Source organism: Haliotis asinina, chromosome 7 (assembly GCF_037392515.1).
Source record: "Haliotis asinina isolate JCU_RB_2024 chromosome 7, JCU_Hal_asi_v2, whole genome shotgun sequence".
Taxonomy (NCBI): Eukaryota; Metazoa; Mollusca; class Gastropoda; order Lepetellida; family Haliotidae; genus Haliotis; species Haliotis asinina.
This window is the reverse complement of record NC_090286.1, coordinates 63,409,680-63,433,359: the sequence shown is the minus strand read 5'-3', so window position 1 is coordinate 63,433,359 and position 23,680 is coordinate 63,409,680. Positions and strand designations below refer to the sequence as shown.

At 36.9% G+C, this 23,680-nt stretch overlaps 1 protein-coding gene across 9 annotated transcripts in view; it reads right to left on the bottom strand.

Annotated features, from left to right (window-relative positions):
- Positions 1-504: 504 nt before the first annotated feature.
- The window catches only part of LOC137290411 (ras-related protein Rab-3), a 60,065-nt gene continuing 36,889 nt past the window's right edge, over positions 505-23,680 (bottom strand). For 5 of the 9 annotated variants that reach the window (XM_067821328.1, XM_067821325.1, XM_067821331.1 and 2 more), the window contains 4 exons: positions 20,646-20,870; positions 9,590-9,708; positions 6,527-6,651; positions 505-4,092 (listed from right to left, as the gene is read on the bottom strand). In XM_067821328.1, the coding sequence (XP_067677429.1) occupies positions 3,902-4,092; positions 6,527-6,651; positions 9,590-9,708; positions 20,646-20,870 (660 nt within the window). In that variant the 3' untranslated portion in view covers positions 505-3,901. Of the gene's footprint in view, positions 4,093-6,526; positions 6,652-6,690; positions 6,816-7,361; positions 7,487-9,589; positions 9,709-20,645; positions 20,871-23,680 lie in introns of all 9 variants that reach the window. The other 4 variants (XM_067821327.1, XM_067821332.1, XM_067821333.1 and 1 more) reach the window with 2 other exon arrangements.

Here is a 23,680-nt window from a genome sequence, read left to right as displayed (position 1 = left end):
AAATACAGATTGAAACTGTATGACTGTGTCAAACATTTTAACTTGATGACTAGGTGAGATCTTAGTTCTAAGACTTTGTTTTGTGTACTTGAATTTGATAACCTGCTACTTATTACAAGTGAAATGTCATAATGGAGAATATTGTAGTCAATTTTATAGTATGGATGTGAGAAACAGCTGAGCATCATCACTTCAAAGACTAGTTAGGAGTCAGAGAGACTAGTTAGGACAAGGCAGAGAGACATTAGAACTTTCTGCCATCTCTGAATTCCTATACATCTGTGGGTATTCCTGGTGTGAAGGTAGTTGACTGCCTATGTCTGTCACAAGAAATGACTAACAGGACAGGATCATGGTGAGACTTGGTGACTTGATTGGCAGCATGTCGTCAGTGACCAACAGTCTGTCATAGCACATGATGACAATCACATATCTCCAATATTACTGACTGAGACTTTCAACAACTATAAATTGTTGTCAGTAAAAGACAACATTAACAATAGATGATGTTAATGACTTTATTTGTACTTGCAGCTATAACTGACAGTGGACAGTTGCTACTGTGGAGTTACTAGACTAGCTTCATCAGAGAGACCAACAGATGATACAAAATGAAGACTGATGCTGTGGGGGAGTGCCTCCATGGAGTGCCTAGTCTACTAGCCCCCTCAAGGTCCCCCTCCACAGGATCCTGTCCAGTGTAGCCATCACATCACCCATCATACCCAGAGGATCACATGTGTTCCTAGGAACGCAAAGCATGATGGTTATGTAGGTATAATATGAGAGAAAATGCTTAAAATGTTCAGTTATTCATGCCAGTAAGTGGAAGTGTTTCCTATGCTCACATGGGAGTCTGGGTATTTATCTGATTAATATCTTCAAACATTTTTTTAACTGTCTTGTACATTCAACATTAATCACATGATAAACATTTCAACCATGTTCTGTCTCTGTAACAACACTGGGTGATGTGACGCTGTAGGTGTTGAATACATGATGCAATGAGCCTGCAATGCCAACATGCAGCGGCTACTGTAGATTGAGGGCATTATTGCTGGCAATGACTGAAGGAGAGCTAGACAAGTCTAGAGTGGTTCTTGTATCATACACATGTACAGAAATCATTATGATACTACAAATGACAAATAAAAGTCTACAGATTTTAACAATTAACAAGAAAATCACAGCATATATGTTTGTCTCTCACAAAAAGCTTATTATTACAAGGGTAAAACAAGTATTATGATTGTAGGGAATCCACATGTACATCCACCAACTGATAGACTGCAGTACTGCATGCTGAGAAGAACCTAACACTGAGCAGATACATAGCTAACTCAACACAGCAGGAGATTGCACATGTTGGGGGGCAGTCAAGCTCCTTGAGATATTAAGTCAGAATGATTGCACATCAAAGTGATTGTTTAATACACAAATCTTGTACTTAACAACCATTCCACATACAATGACAAAACAGCAAAATTGTTTAGTAGATTTTATGTCTTTGATATAATGAGTATACCTCCTCCATCAAGGGAAAATTAGCCTTGGAAAAAATTATATATATGAATTAGTAAGACTAAAGATTTAACAGAATCACTGCACATTGAATCCAAGGATTCTGTGGTTTCAAAGGGTAAGCTGGTTGTGTATGCCTTTCATAAGTCTGGTAAAACTTTGGCCAAATAAGCGTGTTGCTGCTTTGTCGCAAATATGGGGAATTGTCATCACCATGTTGTCTACTCATCGTAAACTAAACAGACAGGTAGACAGACTCATTCAGGCAGTGGGACACACTGCACATCCAGCAACAATAAGCTACAGCTATGTACAGATAAAATGCTCTCAGAAACAACAGCCTACTCTCACACCAAGGCAACAGTTGCCATGAGATACAGTAGGCTGCCATGGTGACAGAGTTGGTAATGGCATGCTGCTGATGACTAGGTATATCAACAATGTGCTCTCCAACATTTCTAACAGATGTATATTTAAGTAACCTTTACAACAACAAGAGTTAATGTCTCACAAAGTTTCTACACTATACACAAATTTATCAAGACCGACTTAGAAACTGGTCCTTATGGTTAGTAATGCAATGAAAGGGATAAGAGAGTTGTCATTTTAGTAAATTGTGATACCTCTGTCAACCAGGCTATGACAAACACTGTTACATTTTAGAAATCTTAACAAAATTACTGAAACAATAATTAGCATGGACCTCAATTTTCCCCCCAGTTTACCATGATTCTCATCAGGAGGTGAAACTTCTGCTGTCAACATAATTATCATAACATCATTTCTGCATCAGAAATGTCACAATTGCATTGGAGAAGGCGTCATCAGAAAAGTGATACCATATTATAATTTTCAGTATGCTGAAACTTTGTCCATAGCTAAACCTTACACCTGAGAAATCCTTACACACAACACTACACAAGGTTTGGTTACCATGGCAACTCACCATTCATAACAACAAGGGTTTACATGTGTAACCCCTCATGTTGCATATTACAATTATACTCCAGATCATTGTGGCTGATAAATATCACATGTCAAGATATTCTACAATGAAAGTCATCCCATTTCACCACAGATTACAGAAACCAGGAATGGAATGTCCGAGAACTGAGGGAATGTACAATCTGTTGATGAGAGATTGAGAATGTGCTCGACTGTTGAAACTGAAGACAGATGAGACAGAAGATCATTCAGTGTCATTCCATTTGTATGTTGATATTAAGGATCCTCCAGAGTAGAACAAAATGAACAAATAACAAAACTTCAAGTATTACCCAAACCAAATATAAATATTGGCACATATGCCAAAGTAGAAATAAATATCTTCATTATAAAAAAGAACTGGTAGATCAATCACATAAAAGTCATAATATAAATGTGGATTTCTATTTGCAGTACACTTTTCTAGATAACAATCGGCAAGAAAAACGGTACGGGATCATCCTGCCACATGAAAATTTGAGCCTGCTTTATATACATACAGCTAAATAGGAATTAGCAGAATGTGCTGTAAAGCAAAAACATTTTAATGGATTACAACAGCATAAAAGCATGAAACAATGTTACATTCACGCTATTTTGGCATGATGTTACATCCCTGACGTCGTCTTTCTTGCTGACCGTTCCTGAGATTCTACACTAAATCAGTCTAATAGGTCCGCCACTCTGGCTACTTACAGACAAACTGATCACAAAAGATGTCTTCATTTGTTAATACCTGTTTGTCTGAACAGTGGGTGTGAGCTGGACTTGCCACAATAATTCTCATTTTGCTGGTGTATACAATAGTTTCCTAAAGACTAAGTATGAGCAATAAACACTCGGACAGTCCTGGTCAGAATACTTGGTCCCATATCCAGCTATGTTAACAATGAAAACAGAAGATGTCCTACTTGAGTTGTCTAAATATATGGAATTGCAGATATTAAAGTATTGATCAACAGACATTCTCTACAGGACTGAATAGTATAAGTGAATATCTTGATTCCTCTTTGCTGGACTTGTCTGAAATGACAGTGACCCAAGTATGTTATTGTCGGGCAAGTTGGTTTGCTTACCAAATAACTGTATCAAAGGGGAAAATGTGAATATTAAGTCCCTACTCCCAATGAGTTCAAAATGGAATAGAAAGCATTAAACTAAAGTATGCCCAAACCAGGTATAAATCCTCAAAGGAGGTATAGATTTCCAACCATTCCTTGTATACAAAATCCAGGACAGTCTTGTCCTTTTCACTCTGATTTATATATCTCCCATAATAGTCACAGAATTTCTAGAAAGATGAATGCATCAATCAGCAGTCTAAAACCACTACAAGCCAGATGTGAGACTTGTGTTATTCCCCTTGATACAACCATTTGTTAGTAGGTGTCGCTGATCAGCACTGGCAGCCACTGCCTTGTGGGTTTGGGTTCTCTGTCAGCCTGGTAGCCTTCGTCTGGCTGTTGGCGAGAGTGGGATCAGAATCGAGGCTCTCCGACATCTTGTCACAGATAATGTCAACCAGTCGCTCGAATACAGCTTTCACATTGATGTTTTCTTTTGCTGATGTCTCAAAAAATTCCAAGCCTGAAACAAAGAAGTAGTGTAACAGGAAGTGGTTTATTTCACAAAACATATTTCCCACAAGCTGAAGCAGACTCACAGTTACATGATATGCCCTTCCAAAAGAACTTTTTTTTATAAATTTTCAATGTCAATAATTGAACTGACAATGCAGGCATCATATCCACTTCTGATATTGGAAATACAATAAATATTTTATGGAATATTCTTCACAGGGTGAGAATATATAAGATGGAAAACAATCTCAAAGGTCAGCAATACACTTGAGGAACTGAGGAAATGCTGAGGAGCAAAGCATTAGTCCTTTCATGTCATGTTAATCTGACCAATGCTCTGACAGTATGCACAACCATTAAGAAACAGTGCTATATGATGCTCGTAGATATCACAGACACATAATATTTGTTACCAACACACGTACGCATGTGTGTGTGTGAGAGAGAGAGAAAGAGAGAGAGATTATAACATGAGCAGTTTCCATCAAGCTAGCTGATATAAATTGAATTTGAAATACTTTAGAATTATTCCAAGCATGTTTGAACGAATATTGAAGTCCAGAATTACTGTCCAATAATCATTAAAATGCTATCATTTCACTTATCGCCAACAACTTTACTTCACCTCAGTTGAAAACTATGATTTGTCCTATCAATGAACTAACAATTCACATTCATAATGTATCATCTACATAATAATACACTGAAAACCTGGAACAGAAGAAGGACAATGTTGGAACAATGTTGCACAGTGGGTGGAAATTACAGATGACAATAGTAACATGATTAATCATAAGGTAGACACAATGTTTGTTGGATCAAAGGTTAGTGTGAGCACAGGCAGCGACAGGGAACACTGGGACAAACAAGCAGATATATAGGCAACATCTAGTTGGTTAGTATTGTGCATAATCCATTACAGCAAACATTAATATAAGAGACATTTGTTTTGTAGACATGACTGTGTTGACATCCACTCATGACAGTGACTAGCAGGCTGCTTCATAAACAACCATATCTTTTCAATCCAGCTTATGCTGCTACCACACTATTAGTATCTTAGAAGTGTGCAAAGCTTCAAGGACACTTGTCAAATGTGAGATATGAATACAAAATACACACACATGATGTAGTATTTAGGCTGGCACTGTTCATATTCATGTATAAACTGGTCCTCCATCCCTGAATAATCATGTTACCCATATTGCATTACTCTGGTTGGCTATTTTATACCCATTAAATAATGTGTTCATTTGCCTTTACTCTCCTCTGAAAAACGTCAAACAAATGACTATTGACACAGTTTTACTAATAATGATGGCCTCTTGCATGAAGTGTCACACATGGTGTAAATTCTTCAATAATTGCTTACCTTCAATATACTATGTGTTATGGACACTGATGGAAACAAATCCCTTGCAAAGATAAATGCTCTTTATTAAACTCAAGGGGACAAGACTAAAAAAAAAACCTAAAAAAAAAGCACTAAAACATATCATGAGCTTGGGCAAGATTCACAGGGCCTTCTTTTTATTCAGTGTATCAAAAGGACTGAAAATTTGAAAAGTTGAGAAGTTAACAAATAACTATTTGAGTGAACAGCTGGCCATTTTCATGTGTGTCATATTTTGCATGCTTTGTTTAACTGGGTTCTCAAGCACTTCCAAACTTCATTCTAGATTTAATCAGTTTCCATTAAACTTATGACTAATGACTTTATCCACCAAACTGATGATCTGCCGATGAAAAAGAAGACATCTGTTGAAAGATTTTTATGATGTGATGACAAATTCTATACCTTGGCACTGGGTCCCATGTATACTAAGAGGAAGTACTGACTTTGTTTAGCAGTAATATGCAGTGTCATACAAGCAGAGCTTGCCTAATGTAAATTAATCAAAGAAATGTTGCATGCCAGACTAAACAATATTTTCAATGCCCTGTAAAACATATCTGTGGTCCTGACTCACTATAGTCAGAATGCCATCATCATAGCAGATTGCTGAATGTGGCACTTGATAGTGTTCACTCACTCACTTCCCAATGGCTGGCCCAGATGTTAAAACAACAATCCACTGGGGAAGACATTATGACCACCCAATCTTCATTCCAATGAATACGCTAAACATTGGGTACAGATGTCAAGTATCTTAGCAAAGATAATACAATACAACATGTACACAGCTGAAGACAAATGCAAGGACATGCTTGTTTAGTGTGACTGAAACCAAACACTATATTATGATGCATCTAAACTAAAACACTCACACAGCTTACACTGGTTATGGAATGTATAATTTCACAGTCACTACAATACTGACACAGTGCAATTATGCTACATGAAGTACTCTACAAAACAAAGTGTCATGCCTGTAGGCATGGATGACTGCAACATGGAGTGATGAAACGCTACAATATGCACAAGTCATGCTCTGAGGTACCTAATTGGTCTGCTAGCTGTTTTCCCCTCTCAGTTGAAACCACCCGTTCATCCTCCAAGTCACACTTGTTTCCAACTAAAACAACCTGAGCATTGTCCCAGGAATATGTCTTGATCTGGGTGCACCTGGAAGAAAGCAAGAAATTTGTCTGCGTTAAAACATACCTAGGTTATCTGCTAGCTGACGGCCTCTCTCCTCGGAGACAACACGCTGGTCCTCTTGGTCACATTTGTTACCAACTAAAATTACCTGACTGTTATCCCAAGAGTACATCTTGATTTGAGTACACCTGGAAAATGGGGGAGATACTGAGTTAAGATGCCCTGCGGACACAGCGAGCAGTGTCTACACTGGGGCACTAGGACGGTACCTACCTCACCCAGATACCCACAAAGCATTGGGAGGAAGCAAAATCTCATGTACAATCAAATTCTTTGGGCACTTAGGAACTAGCAATTTTTCCATATAGCCAACAGAAACAATTCAGCATGATGATCCAAAATGACATGACATTTACATTTCTGATGTCTTTGACAGGTTCACTGATCAACTTTGCCTCCTGGCTTGGAACTTGTGTTTTCTAATGTACTCCAGATGAGCATTAGCTAAATAAGTGGTTACACAGCAGACAATATGATTGGTTCAGAATGTGATCAATGCCCTTGACCTTTTGAGTTACAGAGATGATGCTTCAGGTCTGGCTAAATCTCAACATGACATTGCTGCGCTTCCAAATGTCACATTAAGAGATAAGTGAAACAAAGGAAAAGCAAACAAAACAAAAACAGAACACAAACCCAAACCCAGAAGCTAGGCGACAGGAATGGAATCCTACCTAGGTCTTTGGATAAGTCCTCCCCTTCCTTACTATCCACAACACGGGACTCCTCAGCATCACATTTGTTACCTACTAGTAATACACAAGCATTACTCCATGCATGTGTCTTGATTTGTGTGCACCTGTGAATTGAGACAGACCGGGCATGCAGGAAACAAAAAGGACAACTGAACATAGAAGTACAGAGTCAACTGAAGAAATATCTATATTATTCATGTCTCACAATAGTCACAATCACTGCTGATTGTTTATTCAGGTTATAAATTAATATCAATGTTCCCAAAAGCAGGAAATGCTACCTGTCCTTCAGGTATAAATTGCTGAAATTCAAATTTTACCCACGACACTAGTTTACTCTGTTGTGTTGTGTTGTGTTGTGTTGTGTTGTGTGTGGTGAATGTGTGTATTTCTGCATAGTTTCAGAAACATTCAACCTAAACCAAACTATCGAGACTGGGACAAGTAAAATCCCTTCCAAACAATGAGGGCATTACCATTAAATTGCAAAGGTAGGACATCATAGTTGGTGATGTAGAAGTTTCAATTTTCAAACTTTCTGTTGGGCCAAACCTCATAACTTTACTCTGCTGGTTGATTTCCATTTTGTGTCCTTCAAAAATGTATTCACCTGTCAAATCGGCTGTTTCTTTCCAAATGAATCATTGTGATATCAAAACCCTAACTAATTAGTCAGAATTTAATATTTCCATTGTCAAAGTAGGATATGAAATTACAATTACACATACATATGTGACCACACTTTTCAGCTTAGACATCCCAAACATATTTGAAGAAATTCTTCAGTTGGCAAGAATGTGATGGAAACACAATAAAACAAAACAAAAATCTACACAATCAACTGAACCATAAAACTAGAAGATATGATGAAAGAGTAGCATGCATTATGACATCAATACAGATATTCTACACTAGTCTTGAAAATAAAAGACCTGCAGCAGTGTTACATGGTAATGTTTTACTTGAGACTCACTCTATCTCCACATGCATTCACAACACATATCACAGATACCTGGGGCTGTTTTCACAGAACGATTGTAGCGCTAGGACTGTCGTAAGTATATGTTTAAATATGGGAGTTATGATCACCTAAGGGTTACAATCGCTTTGTGAACAAGGTCCTGGTTCTTAATACATCTATTGTATTGAGAATCATAAACTTACTTCCAGGCAGATAAAATTATAAATCAATATATGTGGCCAGTATATTATTTACAAACAAATTCTCCAAATCCACATACTTCCTCATTACTGTGAATATCAAACTCATGTTACTTATGATAGTATACCGACACTCTCAAAACATAAAATACAACAGAAATTGATTGCTGGTCTGGCAAGAATGAGCACAATATTCATACATGGAAATACGTTATTTCTGACATGAGTTTAATAAGGTAATGGTCTCTATCTCTATTATCAGATAATGGAAGCTATACAAGGTTTTCAGTTTGTATTTATTGTGATCAGTTCCTAGACACAGATGTTCGGTTTGACAGCAGGCTTAGGAACAGTCCGGCTTAGTATAGTGCAAATGGTGACACATGTGCTTCGATGCATGTAGGTTTACAAATTACAATAGTTCTAGTTCAAGACTGTTTAAGTCACCTGGGAAAAAGTTCTCTAATAATATGCAAATAATACACACTGCCTGTTTTAGTTCTACCGATCACACTTTGAGTGTTAAAGTAGACTGGACTGAAATTCTTCCTTTGGGACATTCGCTTTGTATAAATATTTCCAGTTCAGTAACATGATGATGACACAATGTCACCATCTTTTTCTGTGAAAACCAAAAGAAGAGTCATTTCATTTTTTAATTTTTGAATTCTCAGGGTAACAGCTCTGAAGTAGAGAGCTAATGTAAAGGAGTCCCCTATATTTGGATGTCAAATATGCCAAACATGATCATAATTATGTAACTGGTCTGACAATGTATGATACTGCACTGCATAGATCAATTTCAGATGGCAATAATACAGTCTGACACCATACAGCCACAAGGTCACCACCTGCATTATAGTCTGTTTTAACATAATATCATAAACATTCTGTAACTTAAAAATGCTTGACACGAGTGAAGCAAGCCCTGCTGATAATTACATTTATTATCATTAAAATCTACAGGTGATAATGTCAGACAGTAAGGCCAAACTGTTCAGAGACAGTCATGACATTTATGCCATCGGTACTGTGAAAATACTCACCAATCTTGTACTGCATTAAAGGACTCTTCATTGGTGACATCATACATGAGTATAAATCCCATAGCACCACGGTAGTAAGCTGTTGTTATTGTTCTATATCTCTCCTGACCTGCTGTGTCCTGCAATACAAAACAAGTATGTTAAAAACAATCAAATGAGCATTTGCCAGTATTTGGACAGTTGAATCCTGTATTTGAGGGTATTTGGGACTCACACTATTACTTTTTAGGGGTCTGGGACTACAAAATTGGGGTCCCAGACACTTAATATTATCATTAATACTATGTTATAATACTGTTGCAGTTCAGTTACTGTTATTGTATTGTGTATCATGATCATCACAATAATTCAAGTGTAAATGATATCATACCCTGGCTAGCAGCAGACTCAGTGATAACTTATTGTTACTTGATCAACATTGTTAAAAGAGTATTTGGACTTTTTCTGCATCCCTGTGGACACACTAATCTATTTGTTGCATCTGTTGTCAATTTTTATGCATATACGACGCAGGAATTTGCATTCTGTAGATCCCTGCAGTGGTCTAAAAACATACCAGTCTGGACAATTATCCATGCAGCTAAGATAAGATGACATGCATTAACCAATCAACAGAGCATTATCACTGTATTCTGTTAGTACTGTTTCGTGCTGAAGATCAATAGTAACCTGCATCTCCTCTACATACAGGAAACTGATATAGCTGCAGTAATGTTCACATTGGTGAGTAGTTTCAGGGTTCAATAAGACATATGGTTTTGAGATTGTATTTTTATATAATCTAACTGGGAAATAAGAGAGATTTTAAGAATGTACTGCTCCTATAAACTAACAAGTAAACACCTGCTTCCCAATTTTCAGCACCACAGGTAGCTTGTGCCAACTTTGTGTAAAAACCTGAATACTTGTATACGTGGCAACAGACTCAAGGCATGAAACTATTCTCATTTGTGAATCATTCCTTTAGACAAAGGACAAAAATAATGTGACTTGTAGTACTGTCAAAGGAGCAACAGAGAAATATTTTTTCTTTCATATTTAACCTTTCAGTGTCTTACATGCACATGATGGTGGAGAGTGACTCATCATGGAAGCAAACAGTCTAAAAGGAAATAGCTGACATTGTTTTATTTCCTTAGAGCAACTTAAACTAGCACTTTATGCAAGATCCAAACAAAAGCCCCCATTTTCTGTTTTATATTACCAGAAATTCAATAACCATGTCCATGACGCTAAAAAACATGACAAAAGCTTTCACATAATCCATAGCATCATTTCATAACCCAAGATAGAAAATGTTGGCTCTCCAGAATAGTATCATCATTCTCAACCAACACAGGTAATATATCATTACAGGACTATTCAGAATCTGAAGTATACGGCACTCATTCATGGATATGAGATTAAACTTCTTATTCCAAAACTCCACCGCTAGGTCAATGATGATTAGAAACAACATGTTTTAGTCTAATGCCAGGACAGACAATTCCAGAAATATCACAACAACCTGACAACAGTTAATTGACCTTGGAAGTAATGTCCATCCTATCACATGATGAACACCCAGACACTACACCTGCCCACCAAATACATTTTACAGTAAGGTACTCCCACTCAGTCCAGCCTGTAAGCCCACTAGGATGGAGATCAATACCTATCACTAACAGCACAGAAGAGCATATACATTAATATACAGTTACACATCATAAATCGTGCTCCAACAGCAGTTTTCAGAGAGCTATCTGACTGATGTGTTCATATGTGTTCTTTTCCTGGTCAAAGATAATTATGGCTATTAGAATATATTTCTATTAACCCATTTGGTTACAAACATAAAGGTTAAGATGAAACAATCACCATAATCATGGCTGTCATACTGTATAATTAAGAATGTAACATTGAGCTGCTGCACTTCTTACAATGATGATCACTTTTTAACACAAGTGAATCCTTTCGTAGAATCCTACAGTACCATGAGGTATCATCCCATCAGATTCATTTCATACTGCCTCCCTATCTCATGCAAGACACTAGTCAACACTGCTAATGAGATGACCACCAGGAACAAAAAGAATCACTTACATCTCAATAGCACCACAAGAATGCTTATCTCAATCAATTATTTAACAAAGAATAATACAACAACATTTCCAGAAAAATAGCAAGGAGAAATGCGAGGGACATTAATCCGATCGTCTCAGGTTGACTCTCACATTATCTATCAGATATTTTATTCATGTGCAAACACTAAGGCAACACAAACTGATTACCTAATTACATGTATCACAATTTGTTTGCTTGATGTGATTGTAACACAGACTTAGCAATATGCCAGCTATATGATGTTGGTGTAAAGTATCAGGTCTGGATCAGACAGGTGCCTTGGGACAAAGAGTATCCCAAATCCCCCCTGGATGAACAGTGTCATCAGAAGCGATTCATCATAAATGAAGCATCCATTTAAATTACCAAAATGGTCTACACACTCAATAGATAACTGTCATACTTCATTCACTGTACATAATGTGATGCTGGGCACATTTCAAATATAATTCAACTGGTAATGATAAATTTCTCAAAGCCTGTGTAAAGCAAATTAAAATTTTAGTACATAGTCAACATTCTGTGCAATTATTATTCAACGTTATATTTTACATGTGTTCCATCCCTTCCCTGTATAATCTTTATTAAAAGACAGATTATTCCATCAAACCATGCAAGTGAGATCTCATCGACTTGTAATCTGTACTTGCGTCATCAACTGTTTTATGAGTCCGCTTGACTTGCTTCCTTCACTGACAACGCCTTCAGTCCTTCTCATGTAACCTTTGTGTTATTTGTACTGACATCAACAGTGCAAGGCGCTTACGGAGCATTAGATGGAGATTTGGACACAGACAGGACATAATTCCCTGCAAATGGCTATCTTGAACCTTTTACCATTTAATGACAGTAGGCAAACAGCTTTTTGGAAATAAAAACGTCTAATTTATTACCACCACAATTACAATGTTTGCAAATGAAGAGCCACATCATCATTTAATTCTGTTTTCTCCAGCATATAAACACACAAGTCCTGCTGTTGACTCAAATCCATGGCCTCCAAAGTCTAGAATACAATGTTGTACAATGTGTCTGACTGGATTTCCCAGATAGCTGTTCTTCATTATTTACTTATTAGTCAGAAAAATCTGGAATAAATCTAAACCAGTTTGTGGTAACAATCAAAGAAATCCTTTTCTTCATACAGTAGAAAAGTCTTTCAGAAGTTGAAACTTATATGAAATGATGGTAGGCTGGCCAATGGTATTAGTTCTCCTGTAACTTCAACAATATACAATACTACAGCTCCAAGACAAAAATGTAAAACAAAATTGAAACTCCACACAACATAGTTCATCACCAAGGAACTACAGCTGATCTTGAAGTGTTCCCTGGGGGAGACATGGCAGACAAAAGAAGGTCAATCCAATATTGTGTTAGTCTGAATCCATCACTTTACTCTGGAGATGAGTCTGTTAGCAGAAAGGCTGGAAGGCTAGTCTAATTGACTTCAGGACACACTGTACTGTGAGTGGTAAATGATGTGCTCAGGGTCACTGTGTGCCTGGAAGACTTGAATGGGAAAGCATCCACAGCAGAATCATGCCAAAAGCTTCATGTGTTGCAAGAGATACCAAAATAAGAAAATGTCAGAACACAGTCCACACAAATAAACCTATAGATCAATCTATCGTCAAAGAATAAATTGCACACTTGAAGTAACTTGGATACCACAGTAAAAGTGTGAAATAAGAACTCCATACAATGAATTTGCGCATTAGGATCATCCTATGTCTTCATGAAGCTGCCGTTATCCTGCACAAAGTATTCAGGTGCAGTAAACAACATACTATCTTTGACATATTTACCTTAAAGTTGTTATCCTCAGTCCACTATAAGTAATGAGATATTAGCTGAGATTACTACAATCCAACAGATGTTTACAACACTCAGTGGCTTGACTCACAGACTGCTTGGATTTGAGATTCTGAATGTTTGTATATAAAAGTAAATTATACCTTCTGTTCCTTACTTCATCACATACAATTGTATGAGTACAAAATAAAATTACTCTAACATCCCTCATAATTGTACATCTACAGCTGTTTCAAAAAGACCCTTCTTTTCCTCCTTCTGCACCCACCCTACATCAGCCCCTTCTCCACAATGAGATCCTATAAGTAAATCAAAATGATCAGTCTAGACATGCTTGGTGGATTCAGGAAATTATTTCATTATTTTATCACCATGGTTACCACATGTCTTTCACTGAGATGCTTGACAGTTTGGAATTGTAAGTATTTATTGAGATGATGACTTCTCATGCTTGTCAATCCAGGTCAAACAGAATTTTGCCATGGACAGAAATTATTGCAACTCTAACATTTACTCTTGGCTCTTGACAAATAGTCACTGTCATAAAGCGTGCTAATCTTTATTGATTCACACACAGCTCAGCTAAAATTCAGCTGGATATTTCCAACTTGGCACAATGGTGGATGACAATGTCTTTGCTTAGCACTGGCAATGTCCTGTCACAGGCAAACTGTAGTGCAAATGGATTTGCGCAGCGTAGAGAATATGACCAGTCTTCTTGTATGTGAGCGAAGTGAGCAAAGGTTGGCAATGTACTTACCTCGCTTCGGTTCAAAAAAATATTTTGCATATCAAAATGAAATATTGCTACCATCAAAGGTACACTTACATTTCCTCACTGGGTTGTACCCTCAGATTTCCAACCCCATATTTCATAATTACTCAGATGAAATATGTTTTATTCAACAATGTAAGCGCCACTCGATGTATTCAGATCGTTCTTCACCTCCATTACCCCTGCCAACGGAGTAAAGGAACAAGAATAAGCAGAAATACCATATTGCATAATTGAACCTATTGGAGTTTATTTGTCTTAACTGTTGTCTTACTGTCAGATTTTTTGTAACATTTATTCTACAATAAAAACACTTCTGGCAAAAGGGCGTTTGAAACAGGGGATGTAACTCTTTATGTGCTCTATACAGAATAATAACCAGTTCCTTCACTGCGTTGAAACGGTAGATGGCAGGGGTAATGGAGGCGAGGAACGGTCTGATGTACCACGAGTTGCGCTTAAAATGTAGAATAAAACATATTTCACATGAGAGATTGTTAAATTTGGGGTTGGAAATCTGAGAGCACAACATAGTGATAGTGAGTAAATGGAAGTGTACCTTTGATGGTGTCGATATTATATTTTTACATGAAAATCATTTTTTGAACCGAAGCGAGGTAAGTGTGTTGCCAACCTCTGCTCGCTTTGCTGGCATACAAGAAAACTGGTCATATTCTCTACGCTGCGAAAATGCATTTGCGCTCCAGTTTGCCTGTGGTCCTATATCCAGAAAAGGTTAAAATGTATTGTAAAGTCATAATGAGGAGCACCATATATAACTCTCTTTGAACTGTTACACATTTTCAACAAAACATATCAACCAGTTGATATAAAAAATGGACATGGACATTCTTTGATTTCTCCTCCTTGTCTCAATGACACAAGCACTTTAATCTACCACGCTGTCTAATCCCCAATGAATGCCTGGCCGACACTGTACTTCCACTCACATCAATACATGGCATTCACAATTGTATTCCCATCCCTGGGGACCCACTTCATCTTGAGGACACTTAGTGAAACGCTGTACTGAACTCTCGGACAGTACAAGACCCAGTTGAAACCTCATGCATGTGTACTTGTTTAGTGAACTCAGCAGCATAGTAGATCAGAGACTTCATTAGCAAAACCATCATGTGTACTTAGTCACCTTGAACATAAACCCACTGTTCTCTACATTGACTGAGTCGATCAGCTGACATTATTTAAAATTACATTGTCTTGGTGTGAACTAACTGCTGAAGAGAAAATAATGTTTCTATGTCTGAGTCCTCTAGACAGACGATGTAATCTGAAAATAATGCCCAAAATTAGTAAATAGCAAGAGGCACCACTTTTGGGTCTAGCTCACATATGCGCTTTGCAGAAAGATATTAAAAAGCTTTCGAGTCGTGCTCCGGAAACGAAACACACCTTCCCTTTTGAGACTAAGTCAGAAACATTTCCTTGAAAACCGAGAAAATAATTAATCACAAAACCTGTAAATAGCAAAAGACTCCACTTTAGGTTGTGATTGATATATCTGCCAAGTTTGGCAGATAGATATTGAACCTTTTTTGAGTTATGCCCCGGAAACAAGGCCCACCCCTCCCATTTGACTAACACCAAAACATTTCCACACAAAATTAAAATAAACAAAAATGCCAAAAGTCTGTAAATAGCAAAAGGCACAAACATTGGTTCACTTTATTATATCTACTAATTTCTGTCTAAAAATATTGAATGGTTTCTAAGTTTTGCACTGGAAACAAAATGACGGACGGACGGACAGACAGACAGACAGACAGACGAGGTGTCGAGTATATCTCACCTCATTATATGCCAGGGGGATAAGAACAGTATTTCCTATGATGCCATGACACTCACACAGCTCTGTTGTTTGAACAGATATGACCCATAATGACAACACTATCCACCAATGATCAATTCCACAGAATATATAAACAGACGTGACATATCAGGAGCTATGAACAAAAAGTTATCATGCAATGAACAATAATTTGTTTGATATTCTGAGACAAGGAAAGCAACTGCATAGCTGGAGATTTGTTTATAGTACTGTGATTGCCATTATTTTGATGCAAACATGAGGATGTCTGACTGGTTGGAGCAGTCTGGTATTGTGGCTCGACTACGAAAAGATACATGTCAGTAATTATTTTCTAAGGAAAATAAACATTTCAAATGAGGTTTCCTTCATCAAGATCAAGTAATCACCATGTGCTGTTGAAAGACTTCAAGGATTAACTATTTATTGAAAGATTCTTTGGTCTGCCACCAAATGTATACTAAAATATCCACATTGCTTTCTAGGAACCTTCCTCCATTCATCAAAAATGTGCATAATGCAAAAGTGACAACTGAAGCCGGAGTTCTGAAAGAGCCCTTTCTTTCACTTTAAATATGGCTTCCTCATCTTTGATCCTGTCAGTTCTGTGAAGACTGATCAATACTTCATCTCATACTGAAGAGCAACTAATAACAGGTATTATACCATGACCAGACAAATATAAAAGAACCACCACTCTCTTGTCACATTTGATTTTACACTTGGTATGTGCTCAAAGATCATGGTAACAGCTCAAAACTGGGTTTTGATGACTTGAGAAAGAGAACTATCTTTAGAATTAAAATGTCCCTTAAATATACAGCTAAATATACCACCTAATACCAATAATTAGAGCCAGTGTTTGCTGATAATCTCTATTTAAATCTCCATTCATGACACATTTAGAGTATATCTGGAATATTTTCTTTCCTTGAATGATCAGGCCCAAATCCCTGGAATTTCACAATTGTACTGAAAAATACAATTATGAAGGAAAACAATTTTTGCCCTAAGACAGCTGCAGCAGTTACATTTGAAAATTCCCTGAAAGTCATAAACATGCAACTTTCCTTACAAGAAATGTTCAGCAGCATGTTCAATAAAACGTTTTGCAATGCGAGTCCTATGTCACACCCTGTTACAAAGCAAGTGCTTACTAATTACATTTCCCTGTCATGATCAAGATCTGCTTCCCTGCAGCAGCAGCAGCAGCAGCAGCAGCAGCAACAACCAGGTTGTCATGGAGTAGAGTGATGGGTGGTGTTTCTTGTTAGGCAGACATTGCTGTGCCTCTCCTCTCGATTCACAAACAGGCAGACCAAATCAATACACAGCTCCCTCCACTGCCATATCAAGTTTGGATGATTTATCACTTGATTATCATATTTTATATCACTACCTGTCTTTCAAAAGTTGGCCTTTTGTTTATTAATGCATGCAATTGTCCTTAAGTTTGCCTCAGAATGGTAAGTCAAAAGTATTTTTAATGTGAATAACTTAGCTTCAGTTTACATGAAGAGATTGTGTTTGCTCAGGAATCAGCATTGAAGAAAAAGTCTAAGACAGATTTTCTGTCCTAACAAGTATGTTGTTTTCAAAACTAAATATCAGAAAAAAATGGAACAGAACAAAAATTTAGGGTCTTTTGGATTAGAATACAATGTGAGGTGCCTAATTTCTAAATGTAATTATGGGAAAATCTACAATAAGACAATAAAACATGCAAGATGACACTAGCCGAATACTAATCATTACGATCCTGGGCTAACAAATGCACATCAAACAAAACATAACAGGCTATGCTAACAAGGTATTGCTTTCGCTGGAGCTCCTTGTGGACAAAGACCTATAGTTCTGACCCTGGTTCAGTGACGTACACTAAGGTCAACATGACAGTTATTGACAAACTGGCACTTAACTGTCTTAATTGTATTTGATGGTAAGTGATCTTGGTTTCAGTTATCCAATTATCTACTTACAACTTTTAATATACATAGTCCAGTCCTTCATACACAGGGCTACAACACTGGGCAAGAAAAAAACTACATTGATTTCATCATTTAAGTGTAAATGACAAAGGTGGCCATGTTGCCATGCCAACTTAATTATGGCGCTAATTAGTGTTACTGAGCACCGTTGTTGTAATGTAGCCAGTAGTAAGTCACTTAATCATCTCATTCTAGACAGGAGAATTACCGACATGGAATACTTTGAAAATGTTACTAATACATGCCTGGAAATTATCCCAAATGAATGACTATGCATGCTGTGACCAATATGGCAAAAGGCTGACAGTTGCCAGCTAGGGTTTATTAGCTGCCTTTACACTAACTCAACTTCACTTTGTAATCAATGATGAAACTGGTAATGGCTTGTCATGACAAATAGTTTAACAACAATGTTCCTTGTTCAAAAGAATAAAACAAAAGTTATCACACACCTTCAAACAGCCACAAAGCCAATGGCTGCCCATCCCACTTGTTGAAATCAATGTCTCTGAAGAAGTAGGATTTGGCTGCATTAAAACTAATCTGATTTAACAGAGATAATTTCTCTTAGTTTAATCTTCTTGTGTACCTTGGGGCTATAAGGGTTGATGGTGAGCAGAAATCAATATTTGACGTCTTATTTAACTATTGCTGCATACATCTATTCGAAGAAAAACATGTCTCTCCACCCACATAATATTCCAGACACATCCAAAATGAAATATACCGAGTTAATCATTTTTGTCCATATACTATTTTTCTTCTATTAAATAGTTTAGTAGAACTATTTAGTAGTAGTAGTTTTCATGAGTGTGTCTCATATTACACCTATGACATCAATGCGTTCAACCACAGTTATGAATATTACATTGATTTAATGAGCTTATCATTGATTTGGGGGACATCTCAGACAACCCTGAGACTAAACCCTAAAATAAAATAAGCAAGTCATCATCCAGTTAACACATGTAGCATTCTAAACCACACCCTCACCTACAGTCAAAAGTATGATCTAGTCCACATTAAACAATAGTTCAGAATATTGAACTGGGTAATTCTCCAGTATGGTGTCTTACACAAAGAGAATTTTTAATTTTGAACTCAAAATAAGACAATGCCCTTTGAATGTACCAGTAGGTTTGAAGATGACATGGTTGTTTTGCAGAATTTATTGAATATATATAAATTAAAGAAAAATAATAGCCTAGCATACATGTCTCATTATGAATTTAAACCCCTAACAAGTATGTATGACCAGAATCATAGTCCCCATTTTTTTTGGATAGTGGAGATCTATTCTTCCCTATAACAACCACTGGATCTATTCGTCACTAACGTAATCTTCCTAAGACATTTCTTTCATCTCGAACTATCTTCAGAATACTGGATCCAGAAATAATTCCACTCATTCTCTTTTTTCCTGTGCTAGAATTGGAATGAAGTACATCATGATTACAATAAACATGTACCGGCCTGTATTTCCCAGAGACAAGGCCAGATGCTACTAACCACGTTTACTGTGTGTGGGAGAATTACGCAGATACAAGTCCTATCTGCTGAGATGAATCAATACTGAATTAAAGTCATGACACGCCCTGGTAAGGTTACAGAGACTGTGTCAAATAACTTAGTGATATGTAGCCACAGAAACGTCAGTGACAATAGCCAATATCTGACAAAGTAGGTGAGAAATACACACATCTACTTTTAGGCAGTCCTTTCCTTCCAGCCTGTTGATTTCAGATCATTTAGGTACCACATTAAAGTATAATGATGGATTCTGTAAATATGGATCTTCCTTTTCCAATTTGTTGCCCTTGATTCTGGTAACCAGTCACTACTGGCAGCTTTTAAGACAGCCATATCCTCCTACAGACACCCACATAAATTCACACTTGACTAGATCAAATGCTGGAAAGATTTCAAATTTCACTGCTGACAAACTCAATGACAAGGTGGGAATTGTATGATCTAGGCATTAAGGAAGACCTTCAGAATTGGTTATTAATGTCATCATACATATTCACATAAACAAAGCTTGGTTCATTACAACCACTGCAAATATGTGACACAGAAGAGGATGATTGTGAAAGTACTTATAAAAATAGTTTGTAATAATACTTGAGTTTTGTATTGATAATTTAGAACATGATAATGAAAAAAACATTTTTGGTTTGCCAAGATCATTCATCTTACTTCATACAATTTTATGACATGAAGAGAAACAATAGTCATTCAATCAGAGGCTATATGTTGTCATCAGAGCCACTACTCCAAGCCAGTTCCTCATTATTCTATTTTCAGGCTAAAGTTACTGTTCTTTCAGCAGAAACACTTTAAGGATGTTCCAAGTCCAATCACAGCACTGTCTGCAACTTCCAGCCATTCTGTTATCCAATACTCTGGCTAATCTTGGAGAATTAAAACCCATTTTTAGGGCTATGATGCCATGTGTAGAAGAAATGAACATTCATGAGTTACGAGGATTATGGACAAGATGTAACACTCAGAACATGATACAACAACATAAGACATTCTAACACTTACCCATATTTGTAATTTGACCCTCTTGTCTTGTCTGAATACTGTCTTGACTTTGAAGTCAATTCCGACCGTGCTCACAAAAGCAGATGTGAAGGAGTCATCTGCATATCGGAAGAGGAATGAGGTTTTCCCAACAGAACTGTTGCCGATGATTAACAATTTAAACATATAATCAAAGTTCTGGTCAGCTGCATCTTTCTGCCACTTGGAGTCATTTGCTGAGGCCATCTGAAATTGAAACATTACACATTAATGATAAACACTGGACAAATTCAGTGGACTAAACAAATCTTACATACAACACACAAGTGGTCAAGAAGGTCATAGACTAGACTGTGTAAAAGTCCTAGTGGTCAAGGTGTCAGTATACCACACACTCATGTTTTCCCAATATCAAACTCATAGCATGTCACATTACATAAGCAAAATAACAACTAAGAAAATGAACTTAGTGTTCAAATCCCCTCCAAATGACATCTACATGAAGCCACCTCTTACTAAAAACTATTGGAAACATGTCTAAAGGCCTACCCTATAAATGAAGGGAATTCTAAAATCTATCTCCTACATAGGTGACACACAGAAGTCTTGATCACTCGTGTGAAAAACACTGTTCCATAAATACCATTAGTAGCCCAGCTAGGTTACACATCTGAAAGGTAGAGAATGATATTCCTGCCAGTATTCAGTATTAGCACTCACTATGTACCATGAAGTAAGAAAGGTACATTTTCTTATATTGTTCTTATCTGTTGTCACTAACTTCATGAATACAAACGAAAAGTTCCCTTTACTGACAATGAACAAATCTGAACTAATTTAGTGTGAAGTCTTTTAGCGACATTTAGAAGTTATTATACATGACCAAGATACTTTATTGACTCAAGCTTCTTTATTCTTTCCCACATGACTTTCGGGATCATTACAGATCCCATCATCAGGGGAAATGTTCAGTAATGATCAGGAAAGATTTTGTGGGAAAGATTATAGAAGCTTAAAATCTTGGTAATTTAGTGTGTCTGTCAAAAGCCACATACAAATGAAACACAGTACATGAATACTACATTACACCAAAAGTCAACTCAAGAAAAAGGTATATTAAAACAACAAAGCCTGAGGGTAATTTTAGTGTGCATGTATTCTATAGGTCCATTAAGGAGAACCTTAGCTTTTCACACATGATTTTACATTCATTTCAACTTGATCTCATTTTAGGAATGACCCAAGGACAAAAACACTGGTGTAGACAATGACTGCTGGATCACTTGTAAATTGGCTGGAACTTCATGCAGAGTTTTGATTGATGTTTCAGCACTGATCTGTGTCCTGCTGCTTGAGGAGGAAATTACACTGCTGGGCTGGCGTCATCACACACTACATTATTTCACTAAATTTTAGAGGTGACTATTGAAGGGGAAACAATGCAATAGTGATAGTCTATAGCGATCAACTATTGCAATACTACTGCATATTTTTAACATTGTTCACATCTCTTGCATTTTATAACTGTAATGGTTTTCTTCTTGAATTGTCTCATTGGAAGTCATTTCCCAAATGAATGTATGGTATACATAAAGTAAAAACAAGATGAATGCCCGGTCACATGCCATGTTAGTCACCATTCTGGTTTAAGAGATCTGGTACTTCCTGTATTTTGTCAAAAGAATTAAACTGCTATTGATAGTCCTTCATTTCTACCATGAATAATTGCTACTGGAGACTAAACAATTGCAATCCATAGATAGTTCAATGCAATGTTAAGCCCTACTCAAATCATAACACTTAGTTGATGATGGTGTGCTGCCATTTTTATAACAGAACAAGCATCATTTCATGAATCAAATATGCTACAGTAATATTTGTTTCGCTGTTTTGGAGGAACTTCTTGACATATCTGATTAAGAGAAAACTAATGGCAAACGCTACTCAGTGTTGCTGTATGGTCACCTCAACTATTTCTGCCAAAATCAAGATAAGGCAACATTGCGTTTTTACCAAGTAAACTACCTTCAAAACCCAAATCATGAAGAATCTGTACTAAACTTCTAACATGGTTTCTTGGTGCCCATACTGAGAGTGACCTTGTATTTCCCAAACTTACCTCATCAAACTAAGGTCAATGGTAATGTCATTAACAAAACCAGCACACTCTAATCTCCAAGCCTGAATGGTCATAATTCATAAAGCAAGCCAGAGCAGTCATGATATCCTACACTTTCATGGATGGCTCTCAACCAAATGTATGTGAATTACTATCAGCACACTGGGCACACTGCAGCACAGACATCACAAAGCTCTTGGTAGATTACACTTGAAATATCAGGTACTGTGGCTCACTGCAGTATTTACGTACAGTGGTTCAGCTGTCTGAACCGGTACTCATTGGGACTTAAGGAATAATCCAGTTTAGACAATGTGCCAGATTTTAGACCTAATGATAAAGGTACAGATGGGACTGAGATTTTATGCTGGAGTTGGCAACTTGCTGGACTGGACAGATGCCGGTATTGACAGCTTCCACTGAACACTGTCACTTATTACAAAGACCTAAAAAGAATATTCATATTAAAGGTATATTTGAATGAAATTAACTAAGACAGATATAAGTTTGATTAATTGATTTTTTCTTCATGTAAACTTTAAGGTCACAATAACGGACTATGTAGAAGCAATTTCCTTTCATAAATATTTCAACAAGAATCCCTTGGACTTAATTTCACTCAGTGTTAAGAATAAAGGCTTTGCAGTTTGATGTATGTTCAAATATGAAAATCAGGTCTGGAGGAAATCTATCCTTGTTTGCTGAGGTTAATATCTGTGTTCAAGGAAAATTCTAAGCATGAACATCACAGCTATAACCTAATCACATTAAAGTAAGTGTCTGAATACTTCATCTGTTTAAACATGTCCTATTTACATTTTCTGGCAATGCATCCACAAAGGATTATGTCTTTTTCCCATATCTATTTCCAAAGAAATAACAAAGGTGGCACTTTTCGCATAAAAACAATTATCGCTTGTATTTTCAAACTCAGCTC